Source organism: Elgaria multicarinata, chromosome 10, assembly GCF_023053635.1.
Source record: "Elgaria multicarinata webbii isolate HBS135686 ecotype San Diego chromosome 10, rElgMul1.1.pri, whole genome shotgun sequence".
Taxonomy (NCBI): Eukaryota; Metazoa; Chordata; class Lepidosauria; order Squamata; family Anguidae; genus Elgaria; species Elgaria multicarinata.
Genome location: NC_086180.1, coordinates 49,747,472 through 49,772,531, shown reverse-complemented (window position 1 = coordinate 49,772,531; position 25,060 = coordinate 49,747,472). Strand labels below are relative to the sequence as shown.

The window sequence follows — 25,060 nt, the reverse complement described above, 5'->3', positions numbered from 1 at the left end:
CCAAGGTTTAATGGCATCCTAGTTAAGTGTCCAAAATATGTTTGCATCTCATTACCTTATTAGATTCAGATCTTTCATATATTTTTTCAGGGGTTAGGCAATACGATAGAGAAAGTTTTGGCAGAGGGGAGGACAAAAGCAGATGCATGGTGAAAGAGAAGATTTCTTGCAGAACCACAAGAAGTTCTTTGTTATTCTCTCGAAATAGTCATTTATTTAAAACATTTCATGTCCGCTTTTCAGGACACCAGCCCTCGCAAAGTGACTTACAATAAAATACATAAAAGCATTTAAAATATTAAAAGCAAAAAGCAAAAAAACCATAAATGCAATAAAAGCTAACAATAAAACCAGCAACCACAATGGCAATAACAGAAACAGCAGTATACATATCACGAGAAGGCCACGGTAAACTAATATATTGTCAAGGCCTTCTTAAAAGCCTAGAATGGCTTTGGAAAGAGCTCTGATGGGAGCTCTTTCCAAAGGTGTGGGGCCACTGCAGAGAAGGCCCTCTCACGTGTGATCATCCACCTCACAGGTGGGCAAATGAGAAGGACCTCTTTCTTGTCTTGAAGTGCAGGCAGGCTGATATGGGTGAGGGAGGTCCTTCAAGTAACTTGGGCCTTAGCTAGACCTAAGGTTTATCCCAGGATCATCCCGGGGTCGTCCCTGCCTGCTTCCGGGATCCCCTGTGTGTCATTTATATGAACAGGGATGACCCCCGGACGATCCCAGGATAAACCTTAGGTCTAGCTAAGGCCTTGGTCCCAAACTATTTAGCTTGTTGTCACAAAGCATTTTGGAAAGAATGAAAAAGATTCTTTTGTGGTTCTGCAAGGAATCTTCTCTTTCACTTCGTGCATCTCCTTGAGCATAAGCTGGGAACAATTCTGTCCCCATTTGAAATAAGTGAGAATAGGAGCGCTTTGGAGTTATATTCAGATAGGCTCAATTATTCCTTTCAGTTTGAAAGGACTAATATCAGCCCTAATTTTAAATCAGGGATGAACAATCTTTTTTCTATGAAGGTCTGTATTCCTTCATGGGTAATCTATCAGGGCCTGGAACCCAAGCTCAAAGTGGCCAGGTCACGCCTTTTCTTTTTCTGCCATCTCTCTCTCTCTCTCCCCCTCTCCCTTCCTTCCCACCTAGCTGGGGGCCAGGGAAGGAACAGAGCACTCTTGCCTGAAGTCTGAACTGATTGCTTGCAGGGAGCTTTTTAATAAAGCTGAGGGCCGCATGTCGCCATAGTGTCGCAGATGGCCCATCCATGACTTAAAATCGCAGCTAAACTGATTGTCAATTTAGCCTGAACAAACTTGAGAAAAGAAACAAAGACCAAACACCCTTATAGTTTTAGAGCAGCTTTGTAATTCTGATTTCCAGCATTTTCAAACATTCAGCCTGAGCTTTTTCCACTCCAAATCCTAAAGGTACTGGAAGGTAAGCCGGCTGCATCAATGAATTGACATCTGCTAGCATCAGACTGTGAGAACAGAGGCTGGGTTTTGACACTGGATTTCACTTATTTATTGCAAGTTGGGAGAGCTAATCTTTTTCACAGGATTGAATATTGTCATGGAGAAACAAAAGTGGTTTCTAAGCAGGTTGTGCCAAGTTCCTTATACAAGGGGGAATGTATAGAGAGATTGTTGTACAGGTGAATAAAATACAATCATCTTTATGGTCTAGGGCCTGTTAGCAGTGTCCAGCTGCAAGCAACTTTGATCTTACCATAGGCCTGGACAGGTTGTACATGTCATGGTTGCTCTGACTGCCATTGGCTTGGCTACTCTATCACTGTAGGGTCGGACTATCAGAGTTGAGTTAGTACATCTGCAACTGTTCAGGGAACAGCCGTAGGCTACTGTTCCCACCATCACCGTTTCCTCTATTGCAGGGGAGGGGAACCAGCAATTCTACATGCCAGCTTGGGCTGAGGGAACGCCAGGTTCCGTCAGCCCAACTTGGCATGGCCAATGATGGGAGTTGTAGTCCAGCAACATCTGGAGTGGTCACAGATGAGCTCATCTGTTGGATGGGCTAGGGTGGAGAAAGCAAATGTGGGCCATCTCTTTTTTAATTTATAATATATATTCTTATTAAAACTGATAAAAATAGAACAGATGCTATCTGTGTGCATTTGAGAAAACTTGAGAAATGTTTTTCTTGAATGAGGGATTTTAATGGTGGCCAAAGTCTCTAAAATGGTCAATACAGGCTTAATAACATTGATCTCCTTAATAGGGTGGTTGCTCGGAGAAATGATAGTATCTGTGAATGATTTCGAACCCTCTTTTTCAGTGTTACGCAAACGCTTATTATTATTACGATTAGTAGTAGTTGCAATAGGTAGCAGTAGTAGTAAAATAGCCTAGGAAGGTATTACGAAGGGAAGTTCCCTCTCTGTCTTTCTCCCTTGTTCTAAATCAGCCCTCATAAATTATAGCTATCTTTGTACCATTAACTCTCATCTCCTGGCCACTTCAACTAATTGAGATGTGACATTCTGAAGTCTTTACTCATCATTGAGTTCAAAAGCGTTCATTTTAAGATGGACCAGTGGTCGGTCTGTGCTGCTACTGTCAGTGGGTAAAAATCCACTCTCTGGGGCCTGCAGTATTAAAGAGCCCTAAACCAAAGGCCCCAACCTTTAAACCTGGAATGTGTCAACTGTTCAAAGCACATGTTCTCTCACTGAGCTGCAGATAACCCAGACAATGCCTTCCCCAGTTCCCCCCCACCTTCCCCAACCTGGTATGCATAAGACTTCAGATTTTAGCTGCTGAGCCTGAGCTTCCCACACACGAGTAGCGAGATAATGCTTCTTGAAGGCAAGCAAAATGGAATGCACACTGTTTAAAAGGCAGTGCGTGGGAGAGGCATTTGTTCCATTCTGGGTATCTGACTGAAGTCGTGTGTCGTGTTTCTTTAGGTCCTCAACAGGAGATGTGTAGAAGCAGCCGTGACAACGAGCCTTGCGCTGAACTGCACCATAAACAAGAAGTCCTTGTTTGACAGGAAACACTATTTCTATGCAGATCTGCCTGTGAGTATGTATTGAGCTTTGTCCCTTGGCAAATCGGAAGAAGGACAGGCCTGGAGAACGGATGGGGGAGCAGCCCGGCAGAAGAGATGCTTTTTGTTCTCTGCCACTGTTTTGCCCATCCAAGCTGGACGCGGCATTATGCCCTGATGAATAGGCAGCTGTTGCCAGACTCTTGCTGATTGAAGGTGATTGTCCTGATTGCTGACTCCAGTGCTGTGCCTCATGTTTCCAGTGGCTCTGGGTAATTGAATTGGGAGAAGGCGCTGCGAGGGCCAGACTTCCTCTGTTCCCACTAATTGTCTGCTTGGGTTAAGACAAACAACCTGATATTGATCGTTTTAAAATGTGCATATTACAAACATGTGCTATGGTCCTATAGACGTCACAGGCATTGGCTCCTATTACTTTTGAGCATCGAAAACACAACGTTCTGCTTTTAAATCCCACTGATCTTGAAAGTGAATAAAGGAAACCTAAAGTCAGGTAGTAATATCTGTGGATGTTACAGATTACGCTTATATTAGGATCAGCCCTGCTTTGGAGTCGAGATTTGCTTTATTACATTTCAGAAAGCAAAGCTGGTCTGTTCAAATCCATCAAAAAGACAAGATTTATTATGGCTCTGTATTTCTCCTTGAAGCCACAATTTTAATGCTGAAGATACTTGAGAGGGTTTTTTTATGGTTCTTGAAGAATCTCTATATTCAAGAAATGGAATGGAGTGTCTTCTAATTAAATGGCCAGTGCTGCAGTCACCCTTAACAAGTTGTTCTTCACTTCTACTATTTCAGCATCTATATCCCACATTTTCTCCAGGGAGATCAGAAGGGTGTTTTAGCGAGGTAAAGTAGATTGAGATAGTGGGTTGCCAAAGTTCACCTAGGGACAAACTAAAGATTTTTTATTTAATTTTACTTATTTATAAATTGCCCTTCATCAAAAGGGTGGTGAATAATAAATATAATGCAATAATAATAATAATGGTCATGCAAGCACAAAATGGAATAAAAACAATGAAAGCCCCCAAAAGACAGACAGACCAGCATAAAATGCCCAGACAAACAGAAACATTTTGACTGGACCCCAAATGATTGCATGGTGAGCACTCGTTGCACTTCCACAGAGAGGGTGTTCCGAAAAGGGGGTGCCATAACAGAGGATTTCTACAAGGTACCTTAAGAAAAGCTCCCTCTCCCCACCCCAACTTGCAGATCTTAAGTCAGGGGAGGCTAGTGTAGGGAGATAAGTTCCTTCAAGTGTTTGGTTCCAAGTATTTTAGGGCTTTAAAGTTAAGCAAAAGGAGAAACGGGTTCTCAAAATGCAAAATGTTTATTTTCACAAAGCTCAACACATTTCAGCCTGTACTCTGTTCAAAGACCTTCCTCAGGGGTTGTAAGAAGATTATGGGCCCGTTCAGAAGACACCTTAAACAATGACTTTAACCATGGTGGTTAAGCCAGAAAGCCAGGCCATGTTCAGAAGACACCTTAAACCATGGCTTTAACCATGGTGAATAAGGCTTTTTGCTTTATTCACCGTGGTTAAAGCTGCGGTTTAAGGTGACTTCTGAACACAGACTGGCTTTCTGGTTTAACCATCATGGTTAAAGCCATGGTTTAAGGTGTCTTGTGAATGGGACCAGTGTCTGCAGAATTTCTTCTAAATGATTACAGGAGACAATTATTTTGCTAGAAGAAAGTAACAGGCCAAAACGTGTTGGGGCTTCGTGAAAATAAACATTTTGCATCCTGAAAACTCGTTTCTCTTTTTTCTGATCTGTGTTGGATGCTCTCCTTTTGTTTGTTTGTTTTTGTTTTGTTTTTTGCATTAAAGTTAAGCACCAGCACCTGGCAGCCAAGAGGCAACCAGTGCAGCTCCCTTGAGGTCGTTGTAATAGCAGCCACAATCTTCGCTAGTTTGAGCTTCTTTATGGGCAGCCTTTGGTAATGTGTGAAATCAGTTGTCAGATCTACCGATGTCTTGAAAAGGAAAAGAAACGTTTAAATAGCCATGGGGTGCAGGGGCATGGGTGTTTAACCTTTCTTTCCTGCACTTTTTCACCAAGCCAAATCACTGCCCACCCCCACCCCTGACACTGCTATCAGTTCTACTGGGGAAAGAGGTCCAGTATGCATACATGGACAGACTTCAGGTGCATTTAACCTTCTTTTTTAAAAAAAAGAAGGTTCTGCAGTTGCTTTTAAATCTAGTTTGGGTTTGTACCTGAGTTGGGATTTGAAACTGTGTTCTATGCACAGACCCTGTGACAATATACAAAAATGGTCTGCCTTTCTGGATGCTGCAGGAAGTTTGGCTCTCTGCAGATTTTAACAGAGAGCACTGTAACAGCTACATTTTCTTAGCTCCAAAGCAGAGACAAGAGATGATATGATGGCTCTTCAGTTATTTGAAGAAGGCTGTCACACTGATGATGGAGCAAAATTGTTTTCTGCTGCTCCAGACGGTAGGGCAGTTTCAAATTACAAGAGGGGGAATTTTGAGTAAGTATTAGGAAGAACAACCTGAGAATACAAGCAGTTTGACAGTGGAACAGACTGCCTCAGAAAATGGCTAATTCTCCTTCATTAGAGATTTTTAAGCAGAAGCTATAGGCGGGGATGTCAGAGTAATCCACAACACATTCAAATGAGCTCGTATTTCTATGACTCCAACTTGCGGATTACATAGTGGACCAGCTTTTTCTGAGGTACGCAAATTCTGCAGACAAGCAAACTGTTTGGGGATGGTAAAATTGCACAGATACATTAGTGCCAAGCGCAGCATCATTTAAAAATCCGATTCTATCACTGAGCGGATGACAGAAGGCCTGACAATCTGTGAAAGAGAGACGGAACAGTTTTATAATCATCATCATCATCATCATCGGTACATCTGTAGGAGTGGATTCCCTGCATTGGCAGGGGCTTGGGCTAGATGGCCTTAGAGGTCTCTTCCAACTCTGATCCTAAAGAGATGCAAACTGCACGCACGCACACACACACACACACGCACCCCGCCACACACCATGTTGGTTCAAGAGAGGAAATGGTTACAAAAAGCCTAGTTTGTTATGAGGGAAATGTGGTATTCTCAACACTTGTAATACTTATGCAGGAGGGGGCTACTTGAAAGGAGGACTCAGCAGGTAGGGAGGAGTGCTCAACTCTCCTGCCAGCCAGTTCTCTGCTGCAAATACCACACCCCAAGTAATTTTCTCCATGTAGTTTTCCAGTAAAACACAGAGCTCCCTTGATACTTGAGGGAGCGCCTCTCCTTATATATGCCTGCCTGAGACTTGAGATCTGTTGGAGGAGCTCTCCTCCGCATCCCACCAACGCAACACATATGCTATGGTGGGACATGGGAGAGGGCTTTCTCTGTTCTGGCACCCCGACTGTGGAATGCCGTCCCCTTGGAGGCCTAACTGGTGCCAACACTGACTCTATTCTGGCGAAAGTAAAAACATGGCTTTTTAACAAAGCCTTTAATGGTTAAATTCACTAAGATGGCACATTGTTTTAACTGTTTTAATTGTTTTTACTGCTTTTAAATTATATATTGGTTTTAACTTGAATAATGGTTTGATTTGTTTTTAGCTGTGTATATATATTTTTTTATATTGTATGATTTTATCTGTACACCGCCCTGAGATCCTAGTGATATAGGGTGGGATACAAATGTTTTAAATAAATAAAATAAAATAAATAAGTTGGCACTGTCACAGGAACCTGTTTAGGTTTATAATGCATTTCGATAAGATAAATGCCACTTTGGGGATCTTTGGCCAGTTGTATATGAAAAATGGAGCTCCCGAGACAAAATGGAATTCCTGTGGCTTGTTGTTGCTCATCATCTGCGAGTTTTAAAAAAGACTTCGTTCTAAGGGGGAATGACAGAGGAGGGAAAGAATCTAAGTGGAGAGATTATACAGAGCCTATGATGTGTATGGTATGGATTTGTTGTTAATAATGGCTAAAAGGAAAAGGTCATCTGTTGAAATATAATGGTGATGATGGTTCATTCTGAAGTAGTTGATTACTGCTGACTGCTGAAATTCTAAATACAGGCTGGCTATCAGATCACCCAACAAAGACTTCCCATTGCTGTGAATGGGAGCTTGTCATATAGCCTGTGTGTAGGGAAAAACCAGAATGAAATGGTAACCAAGACTGTGAGGATCAAGCAGTTACAGCTGGAGCAAGACAGTGGAAAGAGCCTCCACGATGACTTCAGGAGCCAGACCCTTGTTGATTTGAACAGAGCAGGTAGGCTTCGTCCTCATCACTCTGTAAGATTGTTTTTTTAAAAAAAAAAAAAAAAAAGGTGGGGGAGCAGAAGCCGTCTACACTCCTGCTAAAACATATGGCAGGGAGTGTTCAGTTCTGCATCCGTGTTGTTGTGGGTTGGTTTTGTTAAATCATGTCAGCTGAACGTTTGGGTTGATCAGGGGTGCAAAAGAAAATGCATTGCCACAAGATGTAGTGATGGTCACCAATTTGGATGGCTTTAAAGGGGGTTAGATAAATTCCTGGAGGAGAAATCTATCAATGGCTACTAGTCCTGATGGCTATGTGCTACCTCCAGTATTCGAGGCAGTAAGCCTGTGTGCACCAGTTGCTAGGGAACATGGGTGGGAGGGTGCTGTTGCACCATGTCCTCCTTTGTTGGTCCCTGGTTGACAGATGGTTGGCCACTGTGTGAACAGAGTGCTGGACTATATGGACCCTCGATCTAATCCAGCATGGCCCTTCTAACGTTCTTATGACTTTCTCACTGCTGATCTACATGTCTGGCAGCAAACACAGATTGGGCAAACTTAGCTGCCAGTTCCATTGGCTGTTTACAGAGGAAAAGGGGTGGGTCTTAATCATCTGTATACACAGAGACTCACAACATACCAACTGTTTTTCTTCTATTCAGAGTTCTCAAACGGGAGAGTAAATGGAACCTGATTGGTGTCAGAATAAAGATTTAGCCATAAACTGGACAGAAACTTGCAGATGGCTGCTTGAAGCGATGTCTAGTGCAGCCTTCCCAGACCTGGTGCTGTCCAGTTGTTTTGGACCAGAACCCCCAGCATTCCTGACAGTTGGCCATGATGGCTGGGGCCGAGAGGAGTTGAAGTCCAAAACATCTGGAGGGTACAATATGGCCTAGATGCTGAACCGTAACATCTGCACTCCATCTCCCCATGCAGATATATGTTTGCCATGCCAGGTGGGCAAAAGCTTCTCATTGAGGGAGCAGGGTGTTCATGAATGGGAGGTTAAACACCTTGCACCTCTGGGGCTCCCAGCTGTCACTGCTTTTCAATGGCCAGAGTTCCCAGACCTGTATCTGCTATCATACATATAGTTCAGCCCAAAATAAGTGCTTTTGAGCAATCTGCCTTACACTTGGAAGAATACTGGACATTGCTTTTCTCTCAGTAGTGGAGAAAGCTGAGCGTTTTTGTATCAGTTTTGCAAATGCAGCCATTTTAACAGAGATTAAATCATAAATGGTTCCCAGTTTCCTCACACAAAGCTTGAGTGCTTTCATGTGCGGTCAGTTTTCATGTCTGAATTTCTGTGTTGCAATCAAAAGCTGCTGTTAGAAGTCTCTTGTCTGTCTCTGGTAGGAGTTGGCCTCATGGAGGTTGTCATGGAGCCCGATATGTGCTGTGGGGAAGAAGCTGCTGCAGCGGTGAGAGAGCTTCAGCTTATCCTGCAGGCTCTTGGGAGCAGCCAAGCAAACATGGCAGGTAGAGAACTAGGAGGGCATGTTTATCCTTCCTCAGCCGTAATTTTCTCCTCACAAAGGCACTTTCACAGCATCTGACTTACTTTTGCCTCGCAGCTGCCTATCACTCCGTATTATTGTGGTGCTGTTCTGTTTTGGGTTTCTTTTCTTTTTCTTTGTAAAATCTTCAGAGTCTGAATAAGGTCACTTGCGCCTCAGGCGTCTTAGAGAGGCCTGGCTACCTCCTCATCAGCTCAGTTTTTTTGTACTGCTAGGCCTTTTTAAATTTTGCATGCTAAATCTTAGCAGAAAGGCAATGACTGATGGCTCCTGCGCTGTCCCCCCACCCTCACAGCCTGCCTGCTTTCCCTACTTCCATGTTGTTGTGATGCGGATTCTTTGGAACGACAGTAATTGTAACCTGACTAATAATCTCCAGGTTCACCTCAGCTAGCTGCATTGCAACGTCGAATGATTTGGGCTAAAGTTTAACGTGAATGTGTGATACCAGACTCTTTAATATTGCACTAGTGTATATGGACATGTTTATATTATTTGCATATTAATCTGCCTAGAATTTATATAGCACCTCAGAGTAACTGAGACTGAGGTCCGCTCAATTTACAAGCTGCTGTTATATAATATGGTAATGAGCCTCAATGTTTCTCTTGTATTTGTTTCCTCATTAGTGTCTCCAGTTGTATATATTGTGTGTACCTTGGCTCACTTTCCTTTCCCTCTGACCCTTGCCTCCGGTGCGTAGCTACACAATTCGCAAAAGCAGCAATAATTGTTTAGAAGCAAGCATGCTCTACTAGGGGCTGTCTGGCTCTGAGCAGTGGACTATAGCCTGCTGTATTTCTCCCCCTCTTTATCAAGAATAATCAGTGGAGAAACATATCACTTGAATAGGACATCAGCTTTCCAAATAAAATCTTAGTGGGGGATGGGATGGGATGGTAGCAGCTTCATCTTTTTCCCAGTTTATAGGAGGCTTCAGTTGATATCTCCTGACCTCGCCAGCTCCGTTCATTATGGTTACAATCACAAACATTTCTCTACATATCTGGCTGCTGCTAGTGTAGGTTGCTTTTGAAAACCTTTTCAGGAAAGCATTCTTATCTGGAGAAGCTTCAGCAGCTTTATCCTTTTAGGAATTCTTTGTGATGGTCACTTTTTTGATTTTGCACACCTTCTGAAGTACAAACACACATCGCTTTCCTATGAATCTGTTCTTGATGATGCATTCTCCAGTGAAGCACGGTAACTTACTCCAGTTTTTGTCATGGCGGAGGTTTGATTGTGAAACTGTCTTAAGGCTTGCAGAATTTGGTGTTCGTCTGCTAGAAATTGTTCCTTCTGCAGCATACTACTTGAACTATCCTTTCTCAGTTATCCAAGTTATTTCTCTCTGAGGTTGAGCTTCCCCCTTCCTGTCTTACCTCTCTTCCATTTGGGGTGTGGAGATACAGGCTGAATTTGGCATCGATCCTTTCAATAACAACCACCTGCAGTGAGCCAAGATGAGGACCATGACTTTGTGGTGAGATAGTCAGAAGAGCTGAAAGTACTATGAGGGAATAGCAGGTGTCTCATTGTCATGCCCTTCCCTTGGCTTTGTGAGAATCTCAAGTAGGAAAATGAGAAAGTGGTTGCTACCCACAAGAGCAAGACCTTAAGTCAACTAAAAATCAAGGTGGAGGAGGCATGAATAGCTGAAGGGCAAACAGTAATTCATCTGCAGATATTGAGAGTCTAAGAGCCTGTAGTTGTTTGATGCATGCCTGATCCAGAAACATGTTGGTGATAAAGGGCAATTCAGAGCTGCAAGTGAGTCTTGGGCCAAGGCTTCAGGCATCAGACAGGCAATAAGACAAGAACAAACACAATCTCAAGTCTCAAGGTGTGCGGGCAGGGTTTCTGTACTGCAACTCCGTGATTGTCCTCTGGAATTTGGTCAAGAATATGGCATTCTCCTGGCAATTGTAGCTTTCCCGGTCTCAGTAATCTATGCTCTGGTAATCTCCAAATTAGATGATTGCAATGAACTCTACATGGGGCTGCCATTGAAGATTGTTCAAAAACTGCAGCTTGTTCAAAATGTGGCAGCCAGATGAATAACTCGAATCAGAAGGTCTGAGCATATAAAACCAATACTGGCCCACTTGCATTGGTTGCTTGTAAGTTTCCGATTTAAGGTGCTGGTTTGAACCTATAAAGCGCTACACAGCTCAGGACCACGACACCTCATGGGCTGCCTCTTGTGACCTGAAAATACCCAGATGTTACAATCAACATCTGGGGCCTTTCTCTGAGTGCAACCTTTAAGGGAGGCTTGGAAGGTGGCAACAAGAGAGAGAGAGAGAGAGAACCTTCTCAGTGGTGGCCTCTCAGACTATGGAATGAACTCCCCACTGAGGCCACCTGGTGCTGATACTATTATCTTTGAGGTGCCAGATTAAGACTACCCTCTATTCCCAGGTGTTTAATAGCAGATGGTGGGGCATCTATGTCTGCTATGCTGAGCAGGTCTGTTATTTTAAACCTGTTTGCTGAAATTTTAGCTGTTTAAATTGTTTTCCATTTTTTATGGCAAATGTTTTTTAAACTCTTTTTATCATAATGCTGTATTTTGTAAAGGGTTGTCATTTTTTTATGAATTGTTGTGAAGTGTGCAGAGAGCTTTGACTGTGGGGCAGTATAGAAATGAAATGAAATAAATTAATAAATCACCATCATCTGTGTACCTGTGCTTTTGGATAGTGCTATAAAGAAAGGCACCACCTGTCTACACTTTTCCTTGTCTAGTGCTACTCAACAATATTGCACAGTGGTATGAAAGGGAGCGCTCTTATCTTTGGAAAGTGCCCTTGAGGAGACTTAATTCTGACAGGATGCTCAAGTTTTATCCTTTATAAATTTAATACCTGTGCTGTTTACCATGTTGTGTAAATATCCAATATTTGCTTCACTTTACAGGGCATTAACTTAAGTGCAGATAAGATGGAAGGTGCGAGAATTTTGTGTGTTTTTCAGTGTAGTTTAATGGTGTGGTATTTCTTGGGGGGATTTTAGATTGCTTTACCAGTTTGACTGCCAGACTCTTAGATGCCTCTTTAGAAAGGACATGGAGAAACAAAGAATTATAGCTCAGAAAGGACTCTGTGGAGCTTCAATCCCACCCTTTGCTTGAGTGCCAGATTGCCCTCTGCATCACTTTATACTGGTCTGTATCTATTACGCTTTTGGCAGTTGGGAAGGATTCAAAATTGTATTTGTGGCAAAGATTACAGTTCCTTGAGGGGAAGCAAAAACAGGTTTCTGGCACCTGTCCTTGAGCTGTACATTTTCAAGGACACTTGAGTACATCTGCCCTGAATGGTTATTGGCTTTCTGACAGAGCTATGTGAAGCCCTCAAATGATAGTTTCATGCGAATCAAAAGCCCACAGAAAAGCAATATTCTGTCTTGATGCTTTGTGGTTTCGCTGCTTGCCATTAAGAAGTTTGGTCAGAGTTTGTTTCTCTTCTTGGGGCATATTCTCATAGGACTATCCTGTACTACTGGCTCAGTTAAAATCTGAGAAAAGGAAGGGCTATGTTGCACAGTGTTGACACAACAGTTTTCCACATGGGCCTTGCCACAATTCTCTCTGCTATGAAGTCTTGCCAGGAATGTGCATCTGTGCTGCAAAAACCTCTTGTGTGGCATGTCCTTAAAAGTTTTTGAACCTTCTGTCTTAGACTATGACTGCACGAATCCCATACAGCTCTGAAGCAACACATGCCAGGTTCTGTTCTAAAAGATTGAAGTATATTCCAAATGAATGTGAAGGCTTGGAAAGGCTGCAAGGGCTGTTTCCCATGTGATCTTTGAAAAACCTGGAAATGTTATCAGTCAATGCCTGTGTCTTAAGATGTGTGTAGATGCTCCATTCAGAGTGATGTGTATATATAAGCTATGCCAACTTGGAACAACCCCCCAGAAGAGATTCCAATGTGTGTTTTGTTTCTGTTAGAAGTGTGTTAATACCTTCTAGTTATAGCTTCATACACTTCTAAGATGTAGGTATAAGGGGGGAAAACACCCTTGAATTACTAGCAAATCATCCTTGTTCATGTCCCAAACTTTTTATTGGATGTCCTATACAAACTTCTTACAGATAATATGTGATTAACCCCATATGGTGAAACCTACTCAACTACTGATGTCTCTACAGAGGGCCAGCTGAGAGTAGATGCCAACGTATCTGTACATCGTCCCGGGGAGCTATACGGAGTAAGGACTGAAGTGAAGAACATCAACAGTGCCCGATTTCTTGCGAAGGCAATAGGTAAATGAAACACTTCGTCCCATCCTATCTGAAAGGTTAAACATAAAATTTGGAATTCTGTGCTCAAACAACCTGGTTGTTTTTATGGTTGGGCACACTATGCCAATATAAACTTTCTGAGTTTCTAAAGTGCGTATCTTATTTTAGTTCCCAATTATGTATTGGGAACAGATTTTTGAGGAAGGAGGGACATTTACCCCATCAAATCGATGTTGAAGTGGCTTATAAACAAAATCACAAATGTTGTTGTTATTATTTTGTCCTTCTGAAGGTAACAGGCTGGAGTTCAGACAGATCTCTCTAGTAACCTTTGTCAACCTGGAGCCCTTCAGATGTGTTGGATTACAAGTCTCATCACCCCCAGTCAACATGTCAACTTATCTAGAGGGCACCAGGTTGGCAAAGGCTACTCTATAAGGAATACGTTCTACAGTTTGTGGGCCATCCCTGTGTGGAAACAGGGATCTGTGGTGAGTGGAAAGTATACCTATGACTGGCAACTCAAAGCCTCATTTATGTATCTAAGTATTTTAGCGGAAATATTCCACATTTTTGAGGTTTTAATCTACAACCATGAGCACTTTTTTCTTTTACTTTTTTTATAAAAGCTCAGATTCGCTTGGACCTTCAGAATATTTTTTTTTATTTGATTGATTGATTTGCACCCCACTTTTCTACCAAGAAAAGGGCATCTACTAAATCTTAGGAACTGGATTTTTTCAATAATAATAATAATAATAATAATAATAATAATAATAATAATAATAATAATATATTTATTTGTTACCCGCCTCTCCCTCTGGATCGAGGCGGGGTACAGCACAAATACTAGGATCTCAATTGACAATGAAACAGGTTTCTGCACCCTAATCTATTTACCAGTATGAATGGCATCATCCTAAAATTCAGCATTATCCTGATAGAGAATATAGGACTGGGTTCATGGTTCTGGCTCTGGTACAATACCAGATTTGTCATAGGATCAGGAAGTTACGTAATCCTACTGTGTCGGTGGCCGACAGCCTATTTATGCAGTCTTGAAGGCTCAACTTGAAACTGTAGAGGTTGGCCCAAGCCTTTGGACAGAGCTCATCTTGGGAGGGATCAGAACTATATTTCTTTGTCAGGATTGGAATGACTGCTTGTGCCACCACTATTGCTGTAGTGAATAGGATCAGGCCACCTTTCTTCTGCAGCTGCGTACACACCACAGATAATTGAACTTAATTTGCTGAACTACAAGCATGCTGGTTAAATTTGATCTCCTTCATTCTATTTTTACATGCTTTTAAGTGATTACCTGATATTGCTTGTTAGCCCATTAGATGTATGCATGTACGTGTAATATGCAGCGTAAATTTTTGACTGGCAGTTGATGGGTGGGTGTTGCTAACAACAAAAACAACATGTAGTGATTTGTTGCTTAGTAGATGCCAGTTTAGCTCCATGCTAGCATGGAGATGCTGAGAGAGGAAAAGGATGTGTGAGCCACCAAGAACCTGAATGTGCAATGTGGGGATTTCACGAGAGGAAGGCTGCTATGTAACCAAACACATGGTGTGTTGGGCTCAGAAAATGAAAAGGGTATTTATGAGGGCACATATATGTTGGGAGAAGGGCTGTAGCTCAGTGGTGGAGCACATGTTTTGCATTCACAAAGGCCCAGGTTTAATCCAAGCAGGTCTGGGAAAGATTCCTGTCCGAAATCCCGAGAAACCACTCCCAGTCAGTATAGACAGTATTGAGCTAGGCGGACCAATAGTCTCATTCAGTATAAGGCAGCTTTTTATATGCGCAAAATATTTTTCCACTTTGGACTGCATAAAAGAACGGCAAAGCTTAAAATATGCACATGATCTCTAACAGAGACTACTCCAGTAAAGGATCAGTTAAATAAAGATAGTGTGCAAGAAATCTGCCCTAGTCAATATGATGACAGAAAAATTGTTCAAGTTGCATGGCTTCCGAATACTTCAGAATGAGCTTATGTTCAAAATTAAACCCTGTGAAAAGGGTAGGAGCACCCTGCATCACTTAACTCTCAGAGGGCAGTTTAGCTTCTATGCAACTCTTTCTTTCTTTTTTTTTTTTTTTTTTGCTAATAGGCTTTGCCTGCATTTGTTAAAGCTTAAAACTGATCTTTCCCTTTCTATCTGGCAGAGAAAAATGGGTAAGGGCGCAATGTAAATGAAATGGATTTTCTTGTTTCTTTAAGACTATGAAATACAGAGGCAAATTGAAGAGCTGGAGAACGGAGGGACTATTCTGAATGAAACTAGAGCCTTTGATTTTAAGCTTGGGTATGTTTTTCATTTTACCACTTGTGGGGATGGTGGTTCCATATTGTAAATACATACCCCCCAATTATCTCACTTAAGGGCAGAACAGCATTATGAGCCACAGAGCCATCTTGTGTATATCTGACATTCTAATCCTAAACAAAAACAAGCATATTTTGGTGGTAGCTGTGAAGAAAGCGCTTAACAAGGCTGTGCATGGTGGTTCTCTCCCTGTGGCAACCTGGTTTTGTGCATTCACTGACATCCATAGGATTTGACTTTTGGCACATGCCAGAAGTCACATTCTACACATGGAGGTGTCACCACCAAAGCGCATAAGTTATTTTTCCTCTCTGTCACCTCTCCAGATGGTCATCATGTGAATAACACCCAGGTCTTATTGATTTCAGTAGGAGGATTTCTATGTAAATGAACAAAAGACAGCAAAGTTCACTGTTTAAATTAAATTGGTAGGCTTCAACTGAATTGTGTTCTGGTTGGGTTGGGTTGGGTAGGGTGGGCAGGGATGAGGGTGATGTGTTATCAGTTGACATTACTCCAAGTAGCTGTATCATTCACATAGCTTCATAATATCACTTCTCAGGCATAAGATAGTTTATCTTTCTATGGTAAGACTGTTAACCCTTTGATTCCATTCCTCAATAAGAGAAGATGCATGTAATATAAATTCTAACCAATATGTCCCACCCACCCCCTGCCCCTCAGAATTAAAGCTCATAAAATATGGAGATTTCCAATTACATCTGGGACTCTTTTCTTTCTTGCCTTTTTTGTGTGCAGAACATTACAGCAGCTGTTTTCATGAGATTTTTCTCAACACTGGGAAAGCTAATAATACGTTTTAATTATGGCAAAATGATAACATTCTAATGTGGGCAGTATAAAGATGAAATTGAACCTAATATTGATAGAGCTTTTTCAGTTCAAATGACCTAATAAAACTTCCTGGACTAGAATGTTTTAAAGGTATTAGCATTGTGCAAATAGCATCTGTAATACTGAAGTTTTGCTTTGTGTTTTAGGCGCACCATAGCAATGAGGGATAAAGAAGGAAAACAGGATTATCGGTAATTATATTTATTTGGGGTGAGCGGACAAACATGCACAGATAGAGGCTGGTGGGATGTGACTTTCCCACTCCCCCCAGCCTTTGGCAATGTTCCGAGGGCTGGGGGTCCCTACTGAATGGGGTGGACTGTGGTACAGGAAGCTGAGAGGTGAGGGAAACAGTTCCAAAACTTGGTTGGAGACACGGAGATGCTTCTGCCCAATATTCAGGAATCCCCCTTCCCTTTCAGCCCCCATGCAACAGTCCACCCCAATCAAGATGCTTTTCAGGGGACTGCCACATTTCTCTGGATCCAACCCAATGGCTTTAAAATAAGCTTTTCATTGAGCATTTGAAAGTCATGCTTCCTTTTGGCTTCCACAGACTTAACTAGGTAGTGATGGTACAGGAAATGAAACCTCACACTGAACTGGTCCAAATAATCAAAACAAGCCATGGTGGCTTGTTTAAATCGGTGGTGGTGCAGGCCACCATTAGCCTAATTACCCACAAGGACACAGCTTGTTGCATCGTCTGAATCCGGGCAGCATGGTTTGTTCCAAGGAGAAACAACCCTCAAATAAACCATGGCCTGTGGTTGGGTTATTTGAGGGTTGTTCCCCCCTCAAGCCATGTCACCCAAGTTCTGATGACATGAAAAGCCACGCTTCGGCAGATAATTAGGTTAATAGTGCCCTGCCCACACCACCAATTTAAACCAGTGACAGTGGCTTGCTTGATCATGCAAACCAGCCCTCTGTGTGTTGCTTTCCCTAACTCTGTCAATGGTATCTCTGAGTCAAGAAGAAGCCAGCTGGACATGCAATGGAAAATAAAAACACTGCTTTACTGTATGTATTAAGTAATATACTAATGGGGAAATTATCATTGGTAACTGTTCACCCTATGGTAATCCTCTAAAAATATATATACATTCATTCTTATTGTTGGCAGGCAGTGGTCCCTGGCCACTGATAGACAGGCCTTTGAAGAAAAGGGCTGCCTGTGCTGTCTATGGTGAATAGAACCAATTACATGTGTACCATTAATGTAAAGAAGCCTAAATATAATTGAACCAAAATTAAGAAAAAACCACTGAATATTTGTTTATGCTAACTTGGATTTAGATTACCCATTTTGTTTTAAAAAAAAACAAAACTGGGGAAACTATCCTAGGTATGTTCAAAGCTATATGAATAACATTTCCAATTGTCCATCATTTGGATTATTTGAACATTTTGCATGTTCTTTATGGGTAAAACGGGCTGTCCTTTCTTAGCAACCCTTTGATGATTCACAATAGACTTTCTGTTTTTCATAGCTAATGCAGTTGTATGCTGCAGCTAATGCAGTAATAACCTCTGAAGCCTACATTTTTCTAATCGCAGGACACTATGTGAAGAGAGGGTTGTGGCTATTTTATTAGTTCTTTACATATTTACTAGTCTCAGCTTGTATCGCTGCTTAAACTGGGTAATTTGGATTGTAAAAAAAAAGGACAGACAAAAACATGGGGGAAAAGCGAGCAGGAATAAATCAAGGCAAAGCCTACGGTGAAATTTGCTTTTTAAACTGTGCTTTTGTTTGTTTAGAGCTGGATTTGAAACCAGTGGCTGTATAGCATAAATGTAGCTTCTTCAAGGAATGCATCCCAGCTGTTTGCAAAGAGAGATGGCAAAGCTTTAATTGTTCAAGTTTGCAAAGCCTTCATTTGTTCATGTAAGGCAGGAGTTGGCGCTTTAATCGCCATGTTTTTTTGTGATGGCTTGAATTAGCCCCTTCTTCAGTAGAGCCCGGGTCCTTTGATGTTGTCACTCAGCTTTATTTACTATGGCACCCTGCTGAAGATGGCAACTTGGCTTTTAACGCAGCTTGCTTTTTTCATTGAAACTCCTCAGATTAATACGAGGGAGGCTGCAACCTGCATGAAACACTCTTAGCAGCTGGCTGTCAGTCTTCTTTTTCCCCTTTGCCAGATTATACTCCCAGTTGGTCTGAATCACAGGTCCCGTTTGGCACGGAGAAGGCTGAGTGGCATCTGCATTTTGTTTGTTTTTTTGGGTGTAAAATGTTTTAAATGTATCCCCGCTCCCCATTGCTGGCTGTTTTGACAGCCAGTGGCGGATCATCAAAAAGAGCTTGAGGCTAGACCTTGGCACAGGGGCTTATCTGTTGCTGCTCAGAGGACTACTAAGCTGTGCTCTTCACATATTTGGTCCAGTTACATCAAGTCACATCATTATCAGGAGGAGCAGGGACTTTGTCACATGTTGTTGGGATGCGACAAATGGGTTTAAGTTAAAAAAAGAAAAGAAAAGAAGACAACAGTCCCAGTACTGGGGGAAAGGCGGGATATAATAATAACAACAACAACAGAGGAGTGTCTCTTTGGTCTCCCCCAGGTTCATGCCAGAGCCAAACCTTCCTCCATTGATTCTTCACGATGCGAAATCTTTGCCCGTTCACGCAAGCTATCAGCAAGTGGTGAACATTGATTGGCTCCGGGAGAGGCTTCCGGACCTCCCCAGTGCGAAGAGAGCAAAGCTTGTTGAACGCTATGGGATTCAGCCTCAACACAGTTTCACCTTATTGGTAGGTCTATTGATTGAACATTCAAGTACACCAAGAAACTTCAAAGATTCAGTGCTCAAGAAAACCCTCTTTAAAATGTCACATTAGCCAGCTGTCAGCTCTGATAGATTTTTCCTATGTAGGAAATGTGTCCAACGTATCTTGTTATTTCAGCTTGGATACGCACCCATCGAGGGACTTGAAAACCATACCTGCTGTCTGTTATCTGTATAATAGTAAATCAATAAATATAGGCAGTTAGTTATAGTTGTGTAACCTTTGCCTTAAAGGCATACATTTATGTTCCAGGGGTCCCCTGCAAGGCCCTGGCTCCTAGAGGTCATTGGGTACATCACTCAGCTGGACCACTGAGTACAGGCTTCCTTTAATATTCCCCCAAATAACTGTCTGCCTACTGAATTACAGAGAACAGTACGACTCCCCCTTTTATACATATATTTAACTGTACATAGGGTGAGATATACTCAGTTTAGTATCCCACAGACTGGAACGCATTCATGAATTAAATTCCATAAGCATATTTAATGATGGAAAATGACAGCCAGAACATATTCATTTTATACAGCATAACCAATAATAGTTCTAATATCCCAACCTCACAAAACCGGGTCTGCTCTTTAACACCTGTCCCAACTGACAAACTTTTACCTCTTCCTTTCTCTCCCTCCCTCTCTCTCTCTCCTAACTTTCCTCTCATTCCTGTCTTCTGCTCTCTCTTCTGACATTCTCCATCTGTCATCCATTCTAATGCACCCACCATTCCATCACGCAACCCCACTCTCAATCATTCCTCCACATATTCTTCTCTTACACGTATCCTTATCCTCTTCGCTCCTGCAAATATGCCTATGTTGCTAGTATTTCTGCAACGCTGGTGCAGCAATGTCTTATGTGAGTTCTCAGGCCCAGTGGTCTAATGCCCTAGCAGAACTGGGCCATCATGGCTTGTTTAACATTATTCTTCAACTTGTGGCTGTATTCCATGCAGTATTGCTGTCTGCAGTGTTCAAAAGTCATACACCATAGGGATCATAGCTTTTGAACAACCCTGTATCTTAGCAAAAAATAAGTGGGCTATTTTCGTTGAATGGCTTCTAGAACAGCACTTTATGGCCTTATGATATTTGATCCATTGCTTTGATCATAACCTACTGTTAACATACCAACACTAGGGAGAAACTATGAGGCTTCTCTGGAATTACATCTTGTGTGTATCTGTCATAAACAAGTCCTTCCACGGAACATACCATGTTTATTAGCTTTGGAGATGCTTTTAAGCCATGAAAAAGAAATGAGCTTGCCTGACTTACCCTAGATTCCTTTCCTACCACTAAGTCCTTCGCAAAGACTGACGTTTAGCCCTTTTATTAGAAGGATTTCTTTTCATTTCTTGCTGTCTAATGTGTCTCTCTGACACTTGGTGTGTTTTCAGATTTATTCTGGAAGCTTGCATAGTTGTACTGAAAGTAAATCAGATGTTTACTATGAGGATGACACCAGCCATTGAAGTTAATAGTAATACCGTTAATGCTTGTTGTCCAAGAATGATTCCCTGCCATACATTCTTTAGATACAAAGTTGTCTTTTCTTTTTGTGTTGGTTCACTGAGATACCAGCTAATCTAAATTCACCTGAGATGTGGGGTTTCTATTGGTTTTCTAAGCCTACATGAGGAACATAAGCAGATTGCTAATGGGAAAGATGCATAAATCTAATAAACAGTCTTTCAAGTTAGAGTGCCCAAGTGTGCTCATTAAATAAATGGCATAGGTACTGGGATGCTTTCACAATGCAAGATCCATGCTCCCTGCCAACTTGTTAGTAAGAGCATTATGCAGGGGAAATTGTATTAAAATAATGTCATACTTCAATACTGTGAAAGATTGTTTTCCCTTTGCTTGTTGGTGTTGCATTGATTCCCTGGAGGAAGTATGCATTGCTAATTTTCCACCAGACTCCTTAATTACAATGAACTCTTACAACCCCACTTTTTTCTCTTTCTTTATGTTACTTTTTATTTATACTTTTTAAAAGCATATACCTGAAAGTTAACAAAGTAAAATCATGAAAATAAGCAGGAAACAAAATTCACACCAATAACAAATTCAGTGTTGTACGTGTAAATTAAGCAGGCGGTGAACAAAGAATGAATGAAGCATGGCATAGTGAACACTTTGGAAAGTAAATCATAATATATGACTGTGTGTTTGGACTCAGAATACTCAGTGAACCAAAATAAAAGGGCCTCTGGTTGATCTCTGACCATACCCATTTTAATTGCTAAAAGTTACTTGAAGGTAACACCAGTGTTTACTTACTTGGACATTAACATAATCAACTGAGTGCTTCCTCCAACTGCGTGCACTAAATTAACTGAGCTGGGTGACTACAAGGCAGAGAGACTTTTCAGTGGTGGCACCTCATCTGTACAACGCCCTCTGTTATTTTCAGTAACCAACTGAAGACCTTTTTATTCTCATAGGCGTTTTAAGAATAGTTTTTAGTGCTTTTAGTATTTTGTTCTGCTACTGGTTTTAATTTGATATTTTGTGCTGAAATGGTTTTATTCTATGCTGCTGGTTTTATCTTGGTTTTATTTTGGACTGTTTTTTATTTATTTTTAGTTAGTTTGTTTTAAAAGTTGCATTTTTGTTTGTGGTTTAAAACGACAGTAAATAAATAAATAAAATCCCACACAAAGCCAAACCACGGAAAATATAACATTTTTCTAATGAAAAGAGATGTGCTTACTAATTTTCAAAGCTAAAGTCACAGGAGGAAAATTATAATAGTCACATTTTACCAGACTTGCCTAATTCCACTGAAAATGTCAACTTCCTGTGCCTCTGATTTGTTTCAACAGTGACAGCTTTGTGTATGTGAGATCTGACGGTTATGAAAACTATTGGGGTAAACACAAAAAAAGAGGTGGGGTTGTATATTTTGAGCAAAATTTCACATCCCCCCCTTTTGGGAAGCATCCACAGGCTTCAGCTTGTGTAGTACACTTGGTGGACCAAATAAATGTAAAAAAAATGTTCCCAAATGTTTTAAGTATTTCCAAAACAGCATTGTCTTGTTTGTTTTCATCAGTAACGGCAGAGCAGCATTTTTGTTAATAGAAAAAATGGCATCTGGCTTGACATTTATTTTGTATACCAGGTTTGGGCCCAGAAGAAGCTAATGAGCAAGTAGAAATGCATTTATCAGCATATAATGAAGAGTACACTATGTCCCACTATATCCTTTGATACTATTATCCTAAAATCACTTGTCCCTATGGAAGATTTAGAGCATGTTCAAGGTTAAGTATGGCTGGCAACTCAGTGGGCTCTACCGCAACACCTGTAGCAGTTGCTGACATGATGGGTTTCCCCAGAAAACCCCTTGTGCTAGCAAGAGCTATTGGTGTTGTGATAAAGTTTTCTTACGCTAGCGCAATGTAATTTATGTTAGTGGTCATGCGCATTGGATATTACCCAGTACTGCAGCCTGTGAGTGGAACTTATGGTCCAAGATAAAAAATTACAGTAAGGATGGAGAAAAGTAGGGATAGGGTAGGTAACCTAGTGCCCTCCAGATGCAATGGATGACAACTCCCATCATCTTTGACTATTGGCATTGCTGGCTTGGACTGATGGGAATTGTTATCCAAAACATCTGGAAGGCACCAGGTTGACTGCAGCATTCTGCACCAACACACAGCTGTTAATTGTCACTGAACTCTTCCAGTTAAACCTCTTATTTGAGGACTTTGAATGTTGTGGTTTTCAGTTTTGTGCTATTCTAGGGGCTGTGTGCTACCTCCAATACTTCCTTATTGAGTGCTGTTCCCCAGCTTGTAAGAAATAGATAAAGCCTGACCTGACACTTTTGACTTTCATGTACATGTGTTTCTATGCATGAAATTCAAAATGGCAGAGGTAGCAGGCAGAACCACATCTATGTACTTTTAAATATGTAAACTTTGTACCAGATTCAAAATCTCATTAAGCTGTTAGGACTATGTACATAATATATTTATAGCAGAAATTGAAACTGCTGACGAAACTTCATTTTGAGCCGAATGAGGCTGGACAAGGGCTAGGATTTTGGAGAAAACTGCATTTGGCATTGGATATAAGCAAGATCCATTCAAGGGTTGCCTTGTGCAAGCTTATTCCCTAAGCTGACAAACTGTCGGAGAGAGAAATATTCCTCCTATGAGTCATAGGATTACTCCAGTCTTCTGTACTGAGCGAGTGGTGGTTTGAGTCTGCCGTGCATTTTGATCAACTTCCCAACAATAAAAGCTGTCTGCAAGCAAATGACTGCTTCAGTCTTGCTTGCAATACAAAAACTGCAGGAACTAGAAGGTTTGTCACTCAGGATGAAATTTTTAAATGCACGCGCACACACACACTTGAGAAAAGGTTACATGTCCTGACTACTAGTGCTTGCTAACCCACCTTTAACTACCACGTTTCTCATCTCTGTAAAGATAATTGTGTGGGGGGTTTTACTCTCCCGCCCCAAAGAGAGCCAGCAAATTCTGTTTGTCTGAAACTGAAGAAGCTTTCTTTTTCAGTTTGCCTGTTCTACTCGAGCGGTTGGGTGGGTTGTCATGGATGGCCAAACCCATTTCAGCCATTTTAGAAAGCATGAGCATAAAGAACCATTATCACATCTGACAATAAGCAGGGCAAATCCAAGCTGTTCTGCCATATTGGGCTAACTCAGATCTGCTGTCCCCTTCTCCACCCACCCACCCACCCGTGCCCTTCACACCATTCTTTTCTTTATCTGTCTAGTTTGATGGATACAAATACAGCCTGTGACCCTATCCCTAACAATGTGGGTTCCATCAGATTCTGCAAGGAAAGCAAGTGTGTATGTCTCAAATTTCTCAGGGCTGGAGAGTTAGTCAATGCTCTGTGTAGACCTGTCCTCACCTGTGCAATCTAGCCAGCTCTCTGCAGAAAACCTGCATGTCCCATCACGCGCTGCATGTTGTGAAAACCATACCATGCCTCCAGGACTGTGCATGCCTTTGGTGGTTTAGGACCAGCAAGAGGAAGAGCTGCAGCTGCTCTGTATGAATCGATCGCATTAATAAACTAGTGAATAGCAACTGTATAGAACTTCAACAGAATTGGCAGAGAGGCTGAAGTCTTGTCGATCAAGCCGTTCCATCGAATATTCATGTGGGCCCTTTTAGCAATACTGTGAAGTTACTTGAAGCACATTGCTAAGTTCAATGCTAAGAATTACTGAGAAGCTGAAAGGTTAAGAATATTGCATGTGTGACAAGTCCAAAAAAGATTCTGCGTAGAGTTTTGCAGGGAGAGTTGGCTTGGCTGCTCCCTTCTTAATGCAACGTTTTCTTTCTGAACAGAATGAAGATGGATTAATGGAATTCTTTGAAACTGTGGTGAAAGCAACAGAAATGAATCCCAAAAAAGTAATTGGCTGGATTCTAAACGATATGCTTGGTTTTCTAAAACAACATAGCCTTGCAGTAAAAGAAAGGTAAGGCTTTTAGATCGCCATATTACTAATCAAGCAAATCTTGTCCACCAACAGTTAGTCTTTATAATAGCAAATAGTTTGTCCTCTGATAGTACACGGACATCTGAATGACATACTTTATGATTTGGGGTGCCCCAGTAATCTGCAAGGTTCCGTTTCTGATGTGGATATTGTTCAGCTGGTACAGAGAGTTATCCCAAACCTTCTTTATCTTTCATCCAATCCACTTTACCCAGGAGAGAGGGAGGAGATCAGCAGCTGGAGAAGCAAAGTGTTTTGCAAGCTAGGTGGCAAGAGGACGGAATAAGGGGAAACTCCCATGAGAATAGGCATTAGAGTATAGATGTCAGTCAGCACTGCGTGGCTCTCACTGGGATGCACATTCCCATCCACCACGAGCGGAAGTAACTATGCAAAACCAGTGCTGGATTCGGCCATGTAAGGATAAAGCCTAATGTACAACATAAGCACTTTCTAGGACCATCCATGTGCATGTCCTTGCAGGT

General features: G+C 41.6%; 1 protein-coding gene across 1 annotated transcript in view; it reads left to right on the top strand.

The window, feature by feature from the left end:
* GATB (glutamyl-tRNA amidotransferase subunit B) overlaps window positions 1-25,060 on the top strand; it is a 47,145-nt gene that overhangs the window by 8,373 nt on the left and 13,712 nt on the right. The window contains exons 3-10 of the mRNA XM_063135139.1: window positions 2,939-3,052; window positions 7,119-7,317; window positions 8,673-8,795; window positions 12,993-13,106; window positions 15,322-15,406; window positions 16,429-16,473; window positions 18,857-19,046; window positions 24,421-24,554. Of these exons, the coding sequence (XP_062991209.1) occupies window positions 2,939-3,052; window positions 7,119-7,317; window positions 8,673-8,795; window positions 12,993-13,106; window positions 15,322-15,406; window positions 16,429-16,473; window positions 18,857-19,046; window positions 24,421-24,554 (1,004 nt within the window). The remainder of the gene's footprint in view (window positions 1-2,938; window positions 3,053-7,118; window positions 7,318-8,672; window positions 8,796-12,992; window positions 13,107-15,321; window positions 15,407-16,428; window positions 16,474-18,856; window positions 19,047-24,420; window positions 24,555-25,060) is intronic.